General features: G+C 44.7%; 3 protein-coding genes across 8 annotated transcripts in view; 1 reads left to right on the top strand and 2 right to left on the bottom strand.

Moving 5' to 3' along the window:
- Nucleotides 1-994: 994 nt before the first annotated feature.
- Nucleotides 995-8,700, bottom strand: cxxc1a (CXXC finger protein 1a). 2 transcript variants are annotated; one of them, XM_018687484.2, is made up of 15 exons: nt 8,564-8,700; nt 5,952-6,675; nt 5,129-5,310; nt 4,928-5,028; nt 4,311-4,459; nt 4,084-4,239; nt 3,737-3,916; nt 3,553-3,654; nt 3,267-3,484; nt 2,950-3,157; nt 2,565-2,675; nt 2,300-2,349; nt 2,117-2,213; nt 1,856-2,008; nt 995-1,761 (listed from the first exon to the last, which is right to left on the bottom strand). In XM_018687484.2, exons 2-15 carry the CDS (start codon nt 5,952-5,954, stop codon nt 1,615-1,617), a joined length of 1,857 nt encoding a protein of 618 aa, XP_018543000.1. In that variant the 5' UTR covers nt 5,955-6,675; nt 8,564-8,700; the 3' UTR covers nt 995-1,614. The 2 variants fall into 2 exon arrangements, with proteins under 2 accessions (XP_018543000.1, XP_018543001.1); XM_018687485.2 differs by having other exon boundaries at nt 3,267-3,481.
- zgc:113363 (uncharacterized protein LOC791449 homolog) lies at nt 7,647-11,327 on the top strand. Of its 5 annotated transcripts, none has more exons than XM_051071521.1 (6): nt 7,647-7,983; nt 8,068-8,113; nt 8,707-8,837; nt 9,122-9,290; nt 9,386-9,601; nt 10,803-11,327. In XM_051071521.1, the coding sequence occupies exons 3-6, from the start codon at nt 8,733-8,735 to the stop codon at nt 11,075-11,077; spliced, it is 765 nt and encodes a 254-aa protein (XP_050927478.1). In that variant the 5' UTR covers nt 7,647-7,983; nt 8,068-8,113; nt 8,707-8,732; the 3' UTR covers nt 11,078-11,327. The 5 variants fall into 5 exon arrangements, with proteins under 5 accessions (XP_050927478.1, XP_050927476.1, XP_050927477.1 ...); XM_051071519.1 differs by having other exon boundaries at nt 7,647-8,010; nt 8,041-8,113; XM_051071520.1 differs by having other exon boundaries at nt 7,647-8,113; nt 8,710-8,837.
- Nucleotides 11,328-12,292: 965 nt separating this feature from the next.
- tfe3a (transcription factor binding to IGHM enhancer 3a) overlaps nt 12,293-17,500 on the bottom strand; it is a 12,794-nt gene continuing 7,586 nt past the window's right edge. Inside the window, exons 7-11 of the mRNA XM_018687477.2 lie at nt 17,041-17,161; nt 15,905-15,961; nt 15,296-15,371; nt 14,920-15,067; nt 12,293-14,829 (exon numbers count right to left, since the gene is read on the bottom strand). Of these exons, the coding sequence (XP_018542993.1) occupies nt 14,440-14,829; nt 14,920-15,067; nt 15,296-15,371; nt 15,905-15,961; nt 17,041-17,161 (792 nt within the window). The 3' untranslated portion in view covers nt 12,293-14,439. The remainder of the gene's footprint in view (nt 14,830-14,919; nt 15,068-15,295; nt 15,372-15,904; nt 15,962-17,040; nt 17,162-17,500) is intronic.

The following is a 17,500-nucleotide window of genomic DNA, read 5'->3' as shown; positions in this document are numbered from 1 at the left end:
AAAGTATCTGTACCAGATTAGACTTAGACTTTATTGATCCTTTGGGATGACTCCCTCAGGGAAATTAAGTTTCCAGCAGCTTATAGAGACAGAAGCAGCACACAGGACAGTTTACAAACAACAACAGCAGCTGCTTGTAAACAGGTATAGAGAATAGAATAAAGAAATAAGCAATAAACAGTAAACTCTTAATAGGATAAAAAAAATGCACCGTAAACTCTTAACTAAATATTCAAACTATAACTAGAATAAAATAAGAATGAGACAGGATAAATAAATATGGAGAACTGTATATGGCCTGTGGTTAAATGAAATTATTGCACTGTGGCGGTGGATGAGGTTATTGAGTGTCCATGTGGGTTATTGCACATTAAGTGGCTCCCACTCCCTTCTGTCCTCCATACTCTATCTCCTCCTCCCCCCAAGTGAGGAGTTGTAGAGAATGATGGCATGGTGGACAAAGGAGTTCTTCAGTCTGTTGAACAGGCTCCTCTGGTTGCTGATGACGGTGTGCAGAGGGTGGCTGGCATTGTCCATAATATCCAGCAGTTTGTCCAGTGTCCTCGTCTCTGCCACCGTCACCAGAGAGTCCAGCTTCCTGCCGACCACAGAGCCGGCCCGCCTGATCAGTTATTATTAGTCATTATCATCCAGATCATTTTTACCCACAGTTTAAATATTTATTTTAATATTTGTTCAAATATAAATGATATCACCTCATGCTTCCTTTTATTCTCTATAGTTTCACTTTTTACTGTAACACATATTATTATTATTATTATTATTATTAATATATGTTATTATTTATACTGTTTCTAATCTTTTCTTGTTTGTAGTATGTTATATTTTAACTTATTTCATATTTTTGCTGTTTGTTGTTGATTCACTGGTCGCAGGGTTTATTGTGTATTTATGAAACCTGAATAATATAAGCACATTTTAAAAAGTGAGGTTAAACTTGTATGGGTCAGTGGTGACAGTAAAACTCCACAGAAAAGATAAAACATCAGTTTTTAATGTAACATCAGTTTGAACAACATGAACAAACAGTAAAAAACAACATGAATAAATCAAAGTATAAAAACACTGAGATATAAAACGACTCAGAGAAAAGAAACATCAGGCCAATAAAACCAGAAGATGTTAAAGTCTCAGCTGCGAGGAGAGTTCCTCTTATTCTGTCCACAGGTGTTTGATCAGGCCACTCACTGTGCAGTGGATTGTGGGTAGTGTAGTGCAGCGTGGACAGTTCAGACGTCACTGCTGTGAGATCTGCCTCTGCTGAGGGTTAATACTGTTTGTGATCAGAGTTATTGATCAGAGCTGATGGTTCAGGTTTACAATGAGCTGCTCTCAGATCAGATTCAGACAGTTAATGAGTCTGAAACTCTCTGTTGTGAAGATCAAGGTCTCAGAACCATCAGAACCATCAGAACCATCAGAACCATGACTCTGTATCTCAGGACTGAAACTTTATCTCACAACAACAACAACAGCTCAGTGATGATCACAACAAAACCTTCTCATCATCACTGAACGTTACAGATGACCACTGAACCTGTCTGTCTCCACCTGTCTGCCTCCACCTGTCTCCACCTGTCCATCTCCACCTGTCTACCTGTCCTTGGCGGAGCGCAGGTCGGTGGTGATGGGGTCGTGTTGGATGGTCTGGTGCAGCATCAGGGCCAGTAACCCAGCTCTGTTGGTCATGGCCGTCCTCAGGTTCCTCTCCTGCTCAAACAGCTCGTCCAGTTTGTACCACTGACACACACACACAGAGGATATGATGTCATCAGTCAGCACCGCCGTGATGTTAATGTTTACGATGTTAATAAAGTTTGGTTTCATCTGTTACCACTCGGACTCGCTCCAGGTCGACCTCGGCTCGCCGCAGTTTCTCCCAGCAGTAATGTTTGTTACACTTCCTCTTAGAGACTCGACAGAACTCTCCGGTCGGCTCGAACACATCTTTGACCAGAGGACAACCACAGACCTCATCTGCCGGGACCTGATGGAGAGAGACAGACGGTTTCTCTGTCTGTTCAGGTGTGTTGGATGTTTATTGGTTCATTTACAGGAAGTGGAGTTAATGGGCTCGCTGTGACGTCAGACTCACCTTTGGATCTCTGGAGTGTTCAGGACACAAAACCTGCAGCCGCTTACAGTACGTCTTACTCTGAGGGTTATACACATCACAGAACAACCGGGTGGCTCTGACAGACAGACAGATACACGAGAGAGAGACAGGTTCAACTCCAGCATCATAAAACTCTTTAGATGAGACAGACAGGTGTCTTACCCCTCTATACGTGTTGGGTACATGGAACCAAATGATGTCTGACTCTCATACTGTTGGACAGAGAGACAGACAGAGAGACAGACAGGTCTGATCAGTGTTTAGTCAAAATAAACAACAGAAATAAACATTTATTTTGCTACATCAGCTCCTTCTGATCATCCAGTTATTCAAAGTCTGTATTCTGTCTAACACCTGGACCTGGTTTCTCAGGTGCACTGTCAGAAACACCTGGTGGACTCTTCCTGTCCTGACTCTGGGCACTGACCTTAGCGTAACATCTCTCCATGTGTCGCAGCGCCACCTTTGGGTTGATGGGGTGACTGCAGGAAACACAGAAGATCTGAAGGTCGGTGTCATCACCATCACCTTCAGTCACCTGCAGAGAGACAGACAGGTGAGAGACAGACAGGTCTGAGAGAAACAGGTGAGAGACGGACAGGTCTGAGAGACACAGGTGAGAGACGGACAGGTCTGAGAGAGACAGGTGAGAGACGGACAGGGCTGAGAGAGACAGGTGAGAGACGGACAGGGCTGACAGAGACAGGTGAGAGACGGAGAGAGACGGACAGGGCTGACAGAGACAGGTGAGAGACGGACAGGGCTGACAGAGACAGGTGAGAGACGGACAGGTGACAGACAGGTCTCTGTACCTCCTCGTGGTGTTGGACCTGCTGCAGTTTGGCGTTGGCGATGATTCCTTCGAGCTCGTGAAAACGTTTCTCCATCAGCGTGAGGCGGAGCCTCGCCGCCTGCTGCTCCCTCCTGATTCGCTCCAGCTGTCTCCGCCCCATCTCCTCGGCAACACACGGACTCTGCTGCCACTGCTGGATCCTCTGAGGCAGGATCTCATAGATACGACTGAGACACAAAGACACACAGACACAAAGAGACAAAGAGACACAGACACACAGTCAGACCTTCAGTATCTCTGCTGTATTTTGCGTCTTCACGCTCGGTTCAGACTCACTTGGCGGCCAGCTTCATGCCGCAGTCCTCGGAGCAGTATTTGGAGTTGGTCCTCGCCGGTTCGACGCAGCCGGGACCCAGACACTGCCTCAGAGCCCCACCCACCTCTTTGACCCCGCCCTCTCCCGCTCGCTCGCTGTGCCGCATGCGCTCCCTATGACGCTGCTTCACTTTGTGGCGCCGAGGCTTCACCTCCTCTTTAGGAGCAGACACAGACTTCTACGGGACAGGTAAGTTAGTGACATCATCAGCGACATCATCAGTCCTCTCACCTACACCGTCCTCACCTTCTTCTCTGTCTTCTTCTCTCGTCTCTTCACATGTTTCACCTTCACTGCCTTTTTCCTCAGAGAGTCCGACTGAGCGTCCTCCTCCTCGCTGTGCCACACCTGCAACAGGAAGACATTGTCACACCACAGGAAGTGCCTGACAGGAAGTGACAGCTGATTGGTTGGAAACACTCGCTCTGACCAGGTCTCTGTATCCGGCAGCTTTGTACTGCTCGTACAGCTCCAGCTCGCTCTCGCTGAACCCCTCCTCCTCCTCCTCCTCGTCTTCCTCCTCTGTCTGATGCCCCGCCCCTTTCCTCGGTAAGCCCCGCCCCCTGCCACCGCTCCGACTCATCTCCTCGTCTTTGACCCGAAGCATCTTCTGCTCAGAGGCGAGAAAATCACTCATCAGGACAGTAAATCTGTCTCAGACACCTGCACCTGCTCAGTCTGACACCAGCAGGTACAACACCTGTATTCATGAGGTCACTTCCTGTTTGTCACTGAGCTCAGAGCTGCTGTTTTACCAGACATTTGTGTTGAACTTACCCGAGCTCGGACCTCACACTGTCTGAGTCGACACTTCTGTCTGATCTTGTTCGGACCTCCGAACTTCTTCATGTCTTTGCAGAAGTCGCACTGAGCGCAGTCCTCCGTCCTCAGACAGGCGTCGCACTCGCCACACATCCGAGCCGAACGCTTGATCTGAAACACAAATAGACACAACACTGACCACACGGACGCTGAAAAAAACACACAGATGACCGCTAGGTTACCTGTGAGCCCCGCCTCCTGTCCATCTTGGGCTGGGGGGTGGAGCTTCTGTCTCTGTCAGGTTTGTCGTCTCTCTCCAGCTCCACCTCTCTCTCCTCCTTCTCCTTTGTCTTCTTTGGACGGTATTTGATCTCCAGAGATGGGTCTCTGTCTGCAGACACAACACACAGCTAACAGCTAACAGACAGCTAACAGCTAACAGACAGCTAACACACAGCTAACAGCTAACAGACAGCTAACAGCTAACAGACAGCTAACACACAGCTAACAGCTAACACACAGCTAACAGCTAACACACAGCTAACACACAGCTAACACACAGCTAACAGCTAACACACAGCTAACACACAGCTAACAGACAGCTAACACACAGCTAACAGCTAACAGACAGCTAACACACAGCTAACAGCTAACACACAGCTAACAGACAGCTAACAGCTAACACACAGCTAACAGACAGCTAACACACAGCTAACAGACAGCTAACAGCTAACACACAGCTAACAGACAGCTAACACACAGCTAACAGACAGCTAACAGCTAACACACAGCTAACAGACAGCTAACACACAGCTAGTTGTACTTGGTATTTTTCAGTTCCATGTTGAAGAACACTGACCTCTGCAGGATGGACAGTACCACACTCTGATAGCTTTAGCTGCTTTCTCTGAAACTCCAACACAGTCTCCATGAAACCACTCAGTACAGCTGTCGCACCCTCTGACAGACAGACAGGTCAGAGACAGACAGACAGACAGGTTAGTGTTTCCTGTTGTATCCGACCTTGGTCTCTGTTTGTCTGTGGATCAGGTTTATTTACATCATGAAACAGTTGATGTCTGGTTTCCTGCAGATGCAGTAAACAGGAGCGTTGGGGATCTCCATGGCAACCTCTCCTCCTCCTCCTCCTTCTCCCTCTTCACACTCTTCTTCACCTTCCTCTCCTCCACCCTCCTCCTCCTCCTCCTCTGGGCCTCGCTCTGCTCCCACCGCCTCCTCAGACTGACACAGAACAAACAAACAAACAAACAAACAAATAAACATCACAAGAAACAGGAAACGTCTGAAAGCTGTGAAAGGATCCAGATGTCAAAATAAAAGTCTTTACTCAATTTCAACGTTTTTACATTTACAGCAAGACCACATCAGACCTGATCAGACCACATCAGACCACAACAGACCTGATCAGACCACATCAGACCACAACAGACCTGATCAGACCACATCAGGCCAGGTTCCAGATCTAAAATCACTGATCTATGAGGACTGAGGTCTCGATCAAAAACCATGTCGAGCAGACTTCAAGGACTTTCTTTAAAACCTCCTCAGACTGTGGAACCTGTCCGGGTACTTCACTGTTTTTATCATGAGACCAGGTCCACCAGACCCCCACCGCACCGAGACCTGGACCAGATTCACACGGAGAGATTTAAATCTTTATTCTGTCTGTGAGATCAGAAACACGTCGGTTCGTGTGTCAAACCAAACTCCGTTCCGTTTTCTGCTGGTTTTAGACCCGGTGCTGGTCTGGTCTGGTCTGGGTCTGTGATGCTGCGGCTCGTTAAACTGAGTCCAGCTGCTCCGTTATTCTCCTGCATCAGTCTCAACATCTGTCTGTGAGCAGCAGCGAACCCCGAACTCACCATGATGCACCTGGTTCCGGTCCACACACACGAGAAGAATCGGTTCAGTCCTGATCAGAACTCCGGTTCCATTTCATTCTGGACCAGAATCTGCAGAAATCTCTTTGTTTCCGCTTCGTCCGCGTCTCCCCTCTTCTTCTGTGGTGGGAAATAAAGCAGCGGCCGACAGAGCACGGATCAGACCTGGATACGGTGCCGCCGCTCAGCCTCACAGCATTTTCCCCCAGTGGCCACTGGTGGTACTGCAAACAGCATTTCCCCATAGACCGCCACTGAAACAGAGCCGCCTGTACAACAGTTACCAGGACATAGATCATTGATCACTGTGTAGAGTTCAAACCAAACCTTAGTCTTTGTTAGTCTTTGCTCTCGTGTTCTGCTTCCAGCAGTGAAATGAAAGGAACTGAACAAATGACACAAACCTGGACCGAGCATCATAAGGATTCACTGATACGACACTGTCGATGATTTTTCAGAACTCTCATCGTAACAGTATTGTAAATTCTTATATGTGATGGCTGATCTGTGCGGTGTCTCATCTTTTTATACAGTCTGGTGACTGAAGTTCATTAAACCTGTCATCTGTTCAAAACATCCACAGTTTGGTAAATCCTCCTCATGTCGACGATCACAGATGGAGCTGGTTGTGGTGATGAAGCTGGACCTGCAGCACCTCCACCTGAAGGTCCTGAGGAGGCTGATCATCTTCTCCTCCAGTGCAGGGCTGTTACCCAGTTAAATACATCGAATAAAACCACATGATAATCAGACACACTCACAGCTCATGTCAGCGACGCTACAGACACAGAAACACAAACACACACTAACACACACTTCACTAGAACATAGGGCTAATGCTAACACTCGCAGCTAATGCTAATGCTAACATCCAGGTGTATAGCAGCCAGGTACAGACACAATATGATACAAAATGAACATAAAGAGACACATAACGCTGACAACAACATGACAGATCGATATGAAGTTAAAATGACCAGGATGGAACACAAAGTTACAGAGAGACGAAAAGTGTCGGTACAGTGACTGAACAAAATGACTGACAATGGAAATAAAGTCAAAAGATGTAATTTAAAGAGAAGGCTAATGCTAACGCTCACCGCTAACTAGTTCGCTCCTTAGCTTTACCTTCACACTGCAGGTGTTGAGGAGTTTATTTGTTGAATATGTTGAATGTGAATCTGATTAAATGAACACAGTGAAATAAAAGGTTCAGCTCTGACTGTGGAGCAGAAATATAACGAGGGCGAGACTGCAGTTCTCTGTGTGTCCAGCAGGAGGCAGAAGGTTACAATCCACAGACCAGTTAGTGTCTGTAACAGTTCAACTTTATGTTTCATCAGGTAGAATAAAACACCTACATGTGAAGTTACATGTTTTTATTACTGCTTCAGGTTGATATGATTTGACTAAACTGATGTTTTTATTTATTGATTTCATAATTTTCTGATCAACTCACTGACACTGATCCGACTGATCAATGCTTCAAAATGAATGATCAGAAAATCGGTTTCAAAGCTGTTTATTTAGTTTGAAATATAAACTGATCAACTTCAGAGAGCTGGGTTAGATTCAGGTCCACACAACCGTGTGTGTGTGTGTGTGTAAAGGAAGGGGAGGAGGCGTCACACGCATGCGCGCGCTCCGGACAAAAAACGGCAAAGTGTTTTATTGACGAGACGAGAAAAGGTTTCAGACCAGAGACCGACCGAAGAGAGAGAGAGGGAAAGAAAGAGAGAGAGAAAGAAAAAAGAAAGAAAGAGAGAGAGAGAAAGAAAGAGGGAGAGAGAGAGAGAGAGAAAGAAAAGAGAAAGAAAGAGAGAGAGAGAGAGAAAAGAAAGAAAGAGAGAGAGAGAGAGAGAGAAAGAAAAGAGAAAGAAAGAGAGAGAAAGAAAAAAGAAAGAAAGAGAGAGAGAGAAAAGAAAGAAAGAGAGAGAGAGAAAGAAAAAAGAAAGAAAGAGAGAGAGAGAGGGAAAGAAAGAGAGAGAGAAAGAAAGAGGGAGAGAGAGAGAGAAAGAAAAAAGAAAGAAAGAGAGAGAGATAGAGAGGGAAAGAAAGAAAGAGAGAGAGAGAGAAAGAAAGAAAAGAGAGAGAGAGAGAGAGACAGAGAGAAAGAAACAAAGAGAGAAAGTGTGAAGCTGCAGGTGAGAAACTTTTCTGTTTCAACTTTTTTCTTCTCTGATCTGTTTAAATCATATTTTTATTTATTTGAACAGTTTAGTTTCAATAAATTAACTTTATTTCTACATCAGATCAGTAACAACAACAGATGGTTTTAATTATTTTAATTTCTGTGTTAACATCTGTTTAGTAGTTTTATTATTATTATTATTATTATTATTATTAATATTATTATTATTAGTAGTAGTAGTAGTAGTAGTAGTAGTAGAAGTAGTAGTAGTAGTAGTATCAGTGGTGGAGGAAGTACTCAAATCTTTTACTTCAGTAACAGAGTAACTCAAATAAAAGTCAAGTAAAATTCCTGCAGTCAAGTATCAAAAGTAAAAGTACTCATTATGCAGAGTAATGTACTTTATCCTGAGTAAATGAATCAAACATCAGTGTTTCTGTTGAAGTAATAGAGTAATACTCACACCCTGCAGTAACTAAAGCTTCAGATGAATGTAGTGGAGGAGACACAGCATTGGAGTAAATGTACTCAGTTACTTTCATCACTGATTACTGAACATCAACAGTCAGCTGTGATGTAATTGTTATTATGATCACATGACATCAGCAGGATGGAAGTGACATCACACTGCAATGGCTCTGACATCACTGAGAGCAGAGCCAATAAGAATCCAAACCAATCAGACTGCCTCTCCAGTCAGCCAACAGCCAATGGGACACTGCCACAGCACAACACAGGTGAGACGACTGATTACCTGGTTAGCATGACACCAGAAGTTCTGTGGATTGATTGACTGATTCTGTTCAGAGACAAAGGAAGAAGTCAGGGTGAGATGACGAAGGCTTAAAGTTTCCCTCCCCAGGTAAATCTGAAACCTGTTGGGGGGGGTACAGTCAGTGTCAGGACAGGCAGGACTTCTTGTCAGGCTGCAGCTCAGAGTCAAACACAGCTCCTGAAAAACTCTGTGGTCCTGCTGCTTCTATAAAAACCTTCATTTCTAAACATAAAATCCCTGCTGCAGTTTTTTGTTGTCTTAAATACTCTTCCTGTAGAGGAGGCCCCACCCCCTGTCTCCAGTAGGTCAGAGGATGGTGACATCAGTGATGACTCCTTGACAGGCACCTCCTCCACCAACGACGTCTCGCAACTCCTTCCCTCCCAGCCCACCTCTGCTCTCAGAAAACAGAAAGGTAACAGCTGAACACCTGGTGTCATCCACCCTCAGGTGCCTGATCCACAGTGTCATCTGTGATGTCATTTATGATGTCATCTCTCTGTCCCTCAGGTGTGGACAGCTTATCAGTGTCTCCTTCCCCCGTCTGTACTCCTCCATCTTCCTCCACCTCTCCTCCTCCTCGTACTCGCCCTCGGTCGTCCACCTGTAACAGACACAGCTGCAGCCTTCCTCATCATCATCACAGCACCAAGCGTCTCTCCTCCACTAAAAGCCACGCCTCCTTCAAGACAGACGCCGCGCACATTAAGGAGGTTGCTGGAGATGGTGAGCCAATCAGCTTCAATCTGAAGGTTTTATCCTGTGGAGCAGATCTGAGTTCAGATACAGACGCAGATATAACAGTGTCGTCTGCATAGAGACGCATTTATGAACAAGCCCTAAAACCAGGAAGTCAGTTAGCATGTTAGCATGTTAGCAGTGTGTTGTCAGTGTGTTTCTGGTTAAATGTCTGAAATAAGGTCTGTGGTTTTAACACAAGCTCAAGACATTTTCAGGTTTTATTCTCCGACATAAAATGGGTCAGTAAATCCCCCACTCCTGATGTTTGAAGCTTTTACGTGTCTTAAAAAAGGCGGTTGCTAACGAGTGTCTAAATGAGACTACAGAGGTTGTCGGGGACGTTAACATGAAAACCCATCTACTCACCAGTCCACCTTTACAGCCTCGTTGTGTTTCTACTCACGCTCTTTCAAACTCTCACTAACTTTCTAAGAAGAAAGGCTTTTGTAGAAGAGCTCAGAGCTAAATGAAATGACCAGTTGGAAGCTTAGTGGTGGAGACGTTGACGTCATGTGACCGTGGTGTAGTTGGTTTATAGCCTAACATTAGCTTCTTACTTCAAACATCAGAACAGTGGTGTTCATCTGTGAAGATGATCTGATCAACTAAACCTGAAGGATCAGAAACTTTAGCTGCTCACTGTTTATTTTCTGGAACCATGTTAAAGCTAACTTCAGGCAGGACTACAGAAACACATCATTAACTCTTTTTCCAGTCTGAGCTGATACCAGAGAATGAATCAATGATCAATAAATCACCGATCATTCCAGCTGTTGTGGTTGGTTTCTGAGCTCTGACAGGAAGCAGAACTCTCTCTGATCTCTCTGTTTATCAGCTGAACACACTCCAACATGGAGCTCTGTTATCTCAGCTGAACACACACAGGCTGATGACTCCTCCCAGCATCAGTTGGTCTGGTTTCTACCAACCAACACCCACCTCCACCCAGACACAGAGACAGGATAAGAACTGACCGGTGGTCATCAGATCAGTTACAGTTTCTGTGAACAGCAGAGGAGAGAACCATCGTTAGAAAAACAAATCAGATTTTTAACATTGAAATACAAGAAAAAGTCACATTTCACCTTAAAAAGTTTGAATGACTCTGTTTGAATTTGTTTTGTTTCACTGAGTCTGCCTCTGCAGTGCTGCGTTCACTGTCTCCTGCTCTGTTCTGTCTCTGCAGACTGCTGCGTTCACTGCCTCCTGGCCTGTCTGTTCTGTGAGATGCTGTCCATGTGTTCGGCCGTGGGGGAGTGTCTGGCGTGTGTAGTGGGTGGGGCCGGGTGCTGTGACGCTGCTGTCGGTTGCTGCTGCTGTGTGGAGGCGGCGGGGGAGGCAGCGTGCACGGAGGAGGCGTGTCAAGCTGTGTTGGATTGTGGGATACTGGAGGACTGCTGTGGATCGTCCGACTGTTTGGAGATATGTCTGGAATGCTGCTCCATCTGCTTCCCCGCATAGAGCAGCCAATCAGAGACAGATTACACGATGATGTCAGAGAGAATAAGAGCGGGAGGCGGTTGATTTTGTAGATCAATAAATTGTGAAAAGTTCAAGCTTCAAATCTATTAAGCTAAAAGTTCTGGAAATGGAAATGGACATTGAATATAAAGTCACAGTGACCTGATGATGTGTTCAGGGACAGGGAGCGTGTAACTGCAGATACAAACTTCTTGACCGCAGCAGAAATAAAACCTGATGTTTGACCTCTGATGGCGTCCGATGTTTTCCTGTTTTCTGTGATTGACAGGTTGGGAGGGGCGGGGCTGGGGCAGGACAGGAAGTAGGTCCTGCAGCGACAGGAAGTGTGTGTTTGTTGAAGCATCGTGCCAGGACATCCAAACAGGAAACAGGAAATCACTGAAATGACAGCGCCACCTGACCTTTGACCTCCGGGACATCAAAGAGACACACACAGACACATACACAGATTTCTCATCACTTCACTGTGACGTCCAAACATTGGTTCAAACACGAGGGTCAGGGCCCTCTGAGGGGTCACAGGATAAATGTGAACACTGAACTAAACTCTCTGATCTCTGCTGTCGTTTGGAACAGAGTGATTCTCTGAGCAGAACAACATCTTTGTCTTTAGTCAGTGTTATTTAAACAGCTCTAAATCACCACAGAAGTTATCTCATTGAGAGCAGGTCTATACTTATATTTACAGAGAGAGACCCAACAGATCCACCATGAGCAGCACCAGGAGACAGAGGACAGGAAACACTTTAAACCTCGAGCAGAACCAGACTCAGGGTGGGAGAGGCCGGCTGGCTGGGTTCAGGAAGAGAGAGAGATCATCTGACGTGTCTGAGGGAAGAAACAAACAGAGTCAGCGTGATGAAGTTTAACTGATGCATTGGCTCATTTTCAGTCTTCATCTGGATCAAACAAAACATTTCCTTCGTCTGTTTAAATGTTTTCTAACATGTTTCATGATGCTCATTCACAGCGGTTTCTCTTCTCACCTGACCTCTGACCTGTAACCTGTGACCTGTGACCTGTGCTCCAGACACATGAAGTCAAACAGAAAGATTCAGGGTTTAAACTGTGAAAACTGACCGTTATCCATCGCTGCCCCCTGCTGCTCAGACTGAGGAACTGACAAGTTTGGTGGTGGGAGGGGTGGGGTGGGGCTGGGGCAAAAGATAAAATTAAAAAAAAAAACAAAGCTGATTTTCTCTTCAGTGACTTTATTTCTATATAAAAGTTTGAATCTGAAACATAAAGATTTTATAAAAACACAGATCATATTCAGACGTTAACATGATGAATAAATCAGAACATTAATAAAACACAGACATTAATCCCTTTTAAAAAAAAAACCTGATGATGATGATGGACAACTGCTGTTGCTATGGTAACCAGGGTCACATCACCAACATCATTTCATGTAACAGACAGACATCGTGTTTATGGCTTCCTGTCCTGACCTCGGTTTAATGTTTCAAAATAAAACCTGCACAGACTCAGGTTTCTGTAACTGTATGGGAAAACTGATCATTATTATATTAATACAGTTTGGTTTAAACTGTTACTCTATCTTTAGATCCAGTGTGACTCCCCCTCCTGAGAATATCATCATCTCTGACATCCTTTCAGAATAAAGCTCAGAGGAAACAGAGGCTGCAGAGCTGGAGAGGAAACACAATCAAACAGTGAAGCTCTCAAATCTCACATCTGAACAGGGGCAGATTTAAAAAACAGACAGAGAAGTTTCTGATCTCTCAGAGAAACAGACTGAAATCAGCAGCTGCCTGGAAAATGAACGATGAACCGACAAACTCCAGAAACAATCTGCAGACTGTAAAAACATCGTTATCGTCCTTTAACTGAGGCCAAAGGAGATGATGATGATGATGATGATGATGGTGGACAGTTTCCCTTTTGTTTCCTCCGAAGCTCATGTCAAACAGGAAACACATGCGTCAGTAATAAAATGAGTGAATAATGAACCTCAGGTGAGCTCCTCTACGTTTCTCCTCAGAGTTTCCAGCACAGTGATTCTAGATTCTTGTCTTTATGATCAAAGTTTGTATTTACAGGACTGAGCTGCGTCTCCAGGTCTGCAGCTCTGACTGCGCCCCCTACTGGTTAACCTGTTCACAGCAGGTGAAATGTTTCAGCAGTAAACAGGTGAGATGCCTGCTGTGACATCACAGATGGAGGCGTGGTCAGGTGTGGCTCTGACTTGAGGAGAGCTACATATGAACACGTTTAAACAGACTGATTTTCTCTCAGTGAAACAATCATGAAAACATCAGCTCAGGTGATTTAAAGAAATCTGTGAGAACGACCTCTGCAGCCGGGAGAGAAAAGAGTCACAATGATGAGACCATAAATCAGACTTTTAAAGTCAAACTGATCAAATAAGTCTGAGTTTTGACTTTGCATCAAAAAGTTTCATTTTACTGAGTCGCCATTTTAGAAAACATCAAAAAATACTTCATCAGGGATTTGGATGATTTTCAACAAATTTTATGTTTAGTTTTTCCTCCTGTTCTTCAGTTTCTTTTCTGTCCCAGGTGGGAGAGGTCGTCCACACCATCTGGAGGACATTAGGACCCAGCAGAGTCTCAAGGACCAGGACCAATCAGGACACAGCTGACAGTTCTGCAGGTCACTGATTGGTCAAACGCTGATTCAGCCCAGCCAATGAGAGGAGGTTTGGTTGAGATTTAAGACCAACTGTGAAAAATTCTGGATGAGAATCTTTTGTGACATCAAAGGAAACAATTGTTCTTGTTTTTTCTTCATTGCTGCAGAAACATTAAAATTAAAACAACAATTCTTCGCTGATGATGAACTGCTTTTATCCTGAAAATAACTCAGATCTTTTTCTTTCGGCACTAAAACAAATTCGGATTTAAAAAAACTGAAAATCTAAAACTGATTTTTCATTTTCACTGAACTGATTGAGAGTTATTGAACACAGCTGTTACCATGGTGACCCTGGAGAACTTAGTGGTTACCGTGGTGACAACAGATGACACAGTTTTTACTGCTGTTACACACAGGGACATAACCGTTACCATGGTTACACTGTAGGAGAAAGCAGTTGTCTTGGTTATGGGTGATGATTCTGCGGTTACCATGGTGACAGTTGTCCCCTGTGACATCACTTTTGTGAGTTGTTTGTTTTGATGATGTCACAGATTACAAATATTTCCATGAAATGATTAAAAAAAACAACAAAACACTCCTGGCTCCTCCAAGTCCCGCCTCCTGCCTGTGATGATGTCATCAGAGGTCAGAGTCCCGCCTCCTGCCTGTAATGATGTCATCAGAGGTCAGAGTCCCGCCTCCTCCCTGTGGTGATGTCATCAGAGGTCCTCGTCCATGCTGAAGCTGCTCCTCCGGCTGCTGGTCTTTGAGGCTCCGCAGGACAGCAGGGGATCGGACATCACTCCTCCTCCCCCTCCTCCCTCCGCCTCCATCAGGATGTCTCCCAGGACGTGAAGCTCCGTCAGCCCCACATCGGACATCAGGTCCGGGGAGAAGACGGTGGAGGCTCCCCGAGGCTCATCCAGCTCCACGAAGCTCAGGGCGTCCAGGCCCAGGGAGGGAGTCGCTAGGGAGGGGGAGGAGGAGGAGAAGGGGTGAGGCAATGTGGGGGAGAGCAGGGTTTGGGGGTCCAGAGAGGAGGAGGAGGAGGTGGGAGGAGGTGAGGAGGAGGAGGAGAGGCCATGGAAACGAGCCTGAAGCTCCAGCTCCTACAACAAAGGAACAAACAAGTTTTCATTCTTCAGCAATCTGTTGATCATCAACATGAACTCTCCTCCCCCCTCCTCCCCTGCCCTCACCTGAATGCGGAGCAGCAGGGAGCGGTTGGTGTTCTCCAGCCTCCTCTGTCTCTCCTCCATCTCTCGGGCTCTCTGCTGTTCTTTCTGCAATTTGCGAATGTAATCCACCGACGCCTTCAGGATCGTCCCTTTGTTCCACCTCATCTCCCTGATTGACCAATCACAGACCAAGCCTCGTTAACACAGCATTAACGAGCATAATGAGATACAGGGAAACAACATGAACTGTATCTAATAATTAAAAGATAATTATTCATTATTAATTATTTCACATTTCAACATGTAAAAATATAGCAAATTAAAATCTGTGTCTGATGTGGTTTTTGTACTACATATAGTGCTAGTAGTATTAGTACTACAGTGAGTGTTTACTGACAGGTCGGTGGATTTGGGGATGAGTGCTCCGAGTTCTTTGATCCGATCGTTGATGTTGAACCTCCTCCTCCTCTCGACTGAAGCAGAAAAACAACATTAACATTATTTCAGCTGTTGCAATAAAAACCACAGCAGCTTCTATCATCAGGAACAGAGACATGTTGAAATCAAAGATAAAAAACAGAAGGAAGAATCAGATTCACAGTGACCACAGATACCAGCACTAATATGTCATGAAACTGAAATTTTAAGTTTAAATATTCATCACGACACCAATATTTTATCTAGAATTTCATCTATAAACGTTCAGGGTATTATATACAGTGTAAAATACCCACTATATGAATTAATTCAGCTTGTTTTATTAAACCAAACAAAAGATTTTAGTTTAAGATCATTTGACAAAAAAATCAAATCCTCACAATTAAGAAGCTGAAACCAGGAAATGGTTCAATGTTACTGTTTAAAAAATTACAGTAATACTGCAACCATTAGTGAGGTAATACCACAATTATTAATGAAGTAGTATTGTAGTTTTTAGTGAAGTAATACCTCAGTTCTTAGTAAAGTAAAACTGCAGTTACTGGTGAAGTAATACTGTAGTACTCACTGAGGTTGTGGTTGTCCTTCTTCTGTCTCTCTTTGATCAGAGCTTTAGTTTCCACATCTACAACAAAATATTTGACATTTTATTAATTTCACAGCTGCAGAAAAAGGATTTTTGTGTGTTTGTGAGGACTCAGATGAGGACTCCACACAGGTTTGTAGGGTCACTCTGAAATATGACGACACTTTGTGACATTGGAACATTTTGTGATATTAAAATTTCCTGCAGTTTCAGAAGGTCAAACAACAAAAACAATGGTCATTTGTAATCTGTCAAAAGTTCTGGAAAATATAAAGTTTGTAGTTTAGAATCAGTTTTAAAACTGATGATTTAAAGTCAAACTAAACGTTTAATTCCAGAAACTTTAACAGTTGTTTCTGTTGGAGCAGATGTTCATGCTGACTGAGCAGGAAGTGGGAACTGATGATGTGGGAAAATACGACTGGCTGCTGCAGAGTGTGTGTGTGTGTGTGTTCAGAGGAAGTTGTGATGTTGACTCATCAAACTGAAGAACTGTTTTTTTTCAGCAGAAAACAGGGAGACACAAGGGGGAGGGGCTTCCCTCTCAGAGCTCTGACATCAGAGCTGCTCTGAGCCAATCAGCTGTCAGCTCTGCAGACGGTCCTGAGTCTTAAACTCTGTGTTATTGATCCTGTATGTCAGGTTTTAATCTTCCTCTCTACACCTGAGACACAGAGCTCAGACTGAACCTAAACACTGATCCCAGGTCAGTTTGTTCAGTCAAATAAAGTTTATTCAAACAAAATGACCACGTTTTCAGCAGCATCAACAGAAACAGGGAAAGGCAGCAGCTCTGAGAAATGACAGCGTGTTTCATTCCTGACAGAGGACGCGTTGGTGAATCTGATCCCAGAACAGATCAAACCTCAGAGACCTCAGCCTGATTCTAACATTAGTCTGGGCTGAACTAGTCCAGGATCAGCAGCTGTTGATATTTTCTGGTCAGGAGGGAAACACTGACTGTGTGTGTCGTAATTTACCTGCACAGGTAGATCTGCGTGAATCCAATGAGTGATGAGGATTCTGCTGAGGACGTGGAGGAGGCTTTACCTGCCTCTGATTTTAACATTAACAGATCACTTCCTGTACAGGTGTGTGTGTGTGTGTGTGTGACCCACCGCTCAGCTCTCTCTTGACGGCGTGCAGCTCGGCCGGGCAGCTGTTGCTAACGGTGATGGTGGGCGTGGCCATCCCTCCGCTGCCACCGTACATGTCCAGCATGGTCCCTGACACTGGCAGCTGGAATGGACCAATCAGAGGACAGAGTCAACTGACCAATCAGAGTGAGTAAGACACAGTCCAGAAGATCCTGTGCTGTGATTGGCTGCAGGCTACAGGTGTTACTACAGGTGTATATTTTAATGTAAACAGCTGAGAGCAGAGAACAAACAGCCTGGGGTTATTTAAACACTCAGAGGCTTTGTTCAGGTAACTGCAGAGAACAGAGTCAACAGTTAGCAGAGTTAGCAGCTGATGATCCTGATCTTTGGTTTTAAATCAATATATTGATCATTTTAAAAACTGATCAGTTCTCGCTTGGTTTTCACTTTTCACTGAAACTGAACCTAATTTCTGATA

This window comes from Lates calcarifer, linkage group LG6 (genome assembly GCF_001640805.2).
Source record: "Lates calcarifer isolate ASB-BC8 linkage group LG6, TLL_Latcal_v3, whole genome shotgun sequence".
NCBI lineage: Eukaryota > Metazoa > Chordata > Actinopteri > Centropomidae > Lates > Lates calcarifer.
This window is presented reverse-complemented; position numbering and strand designations above follow the sequence as displayed.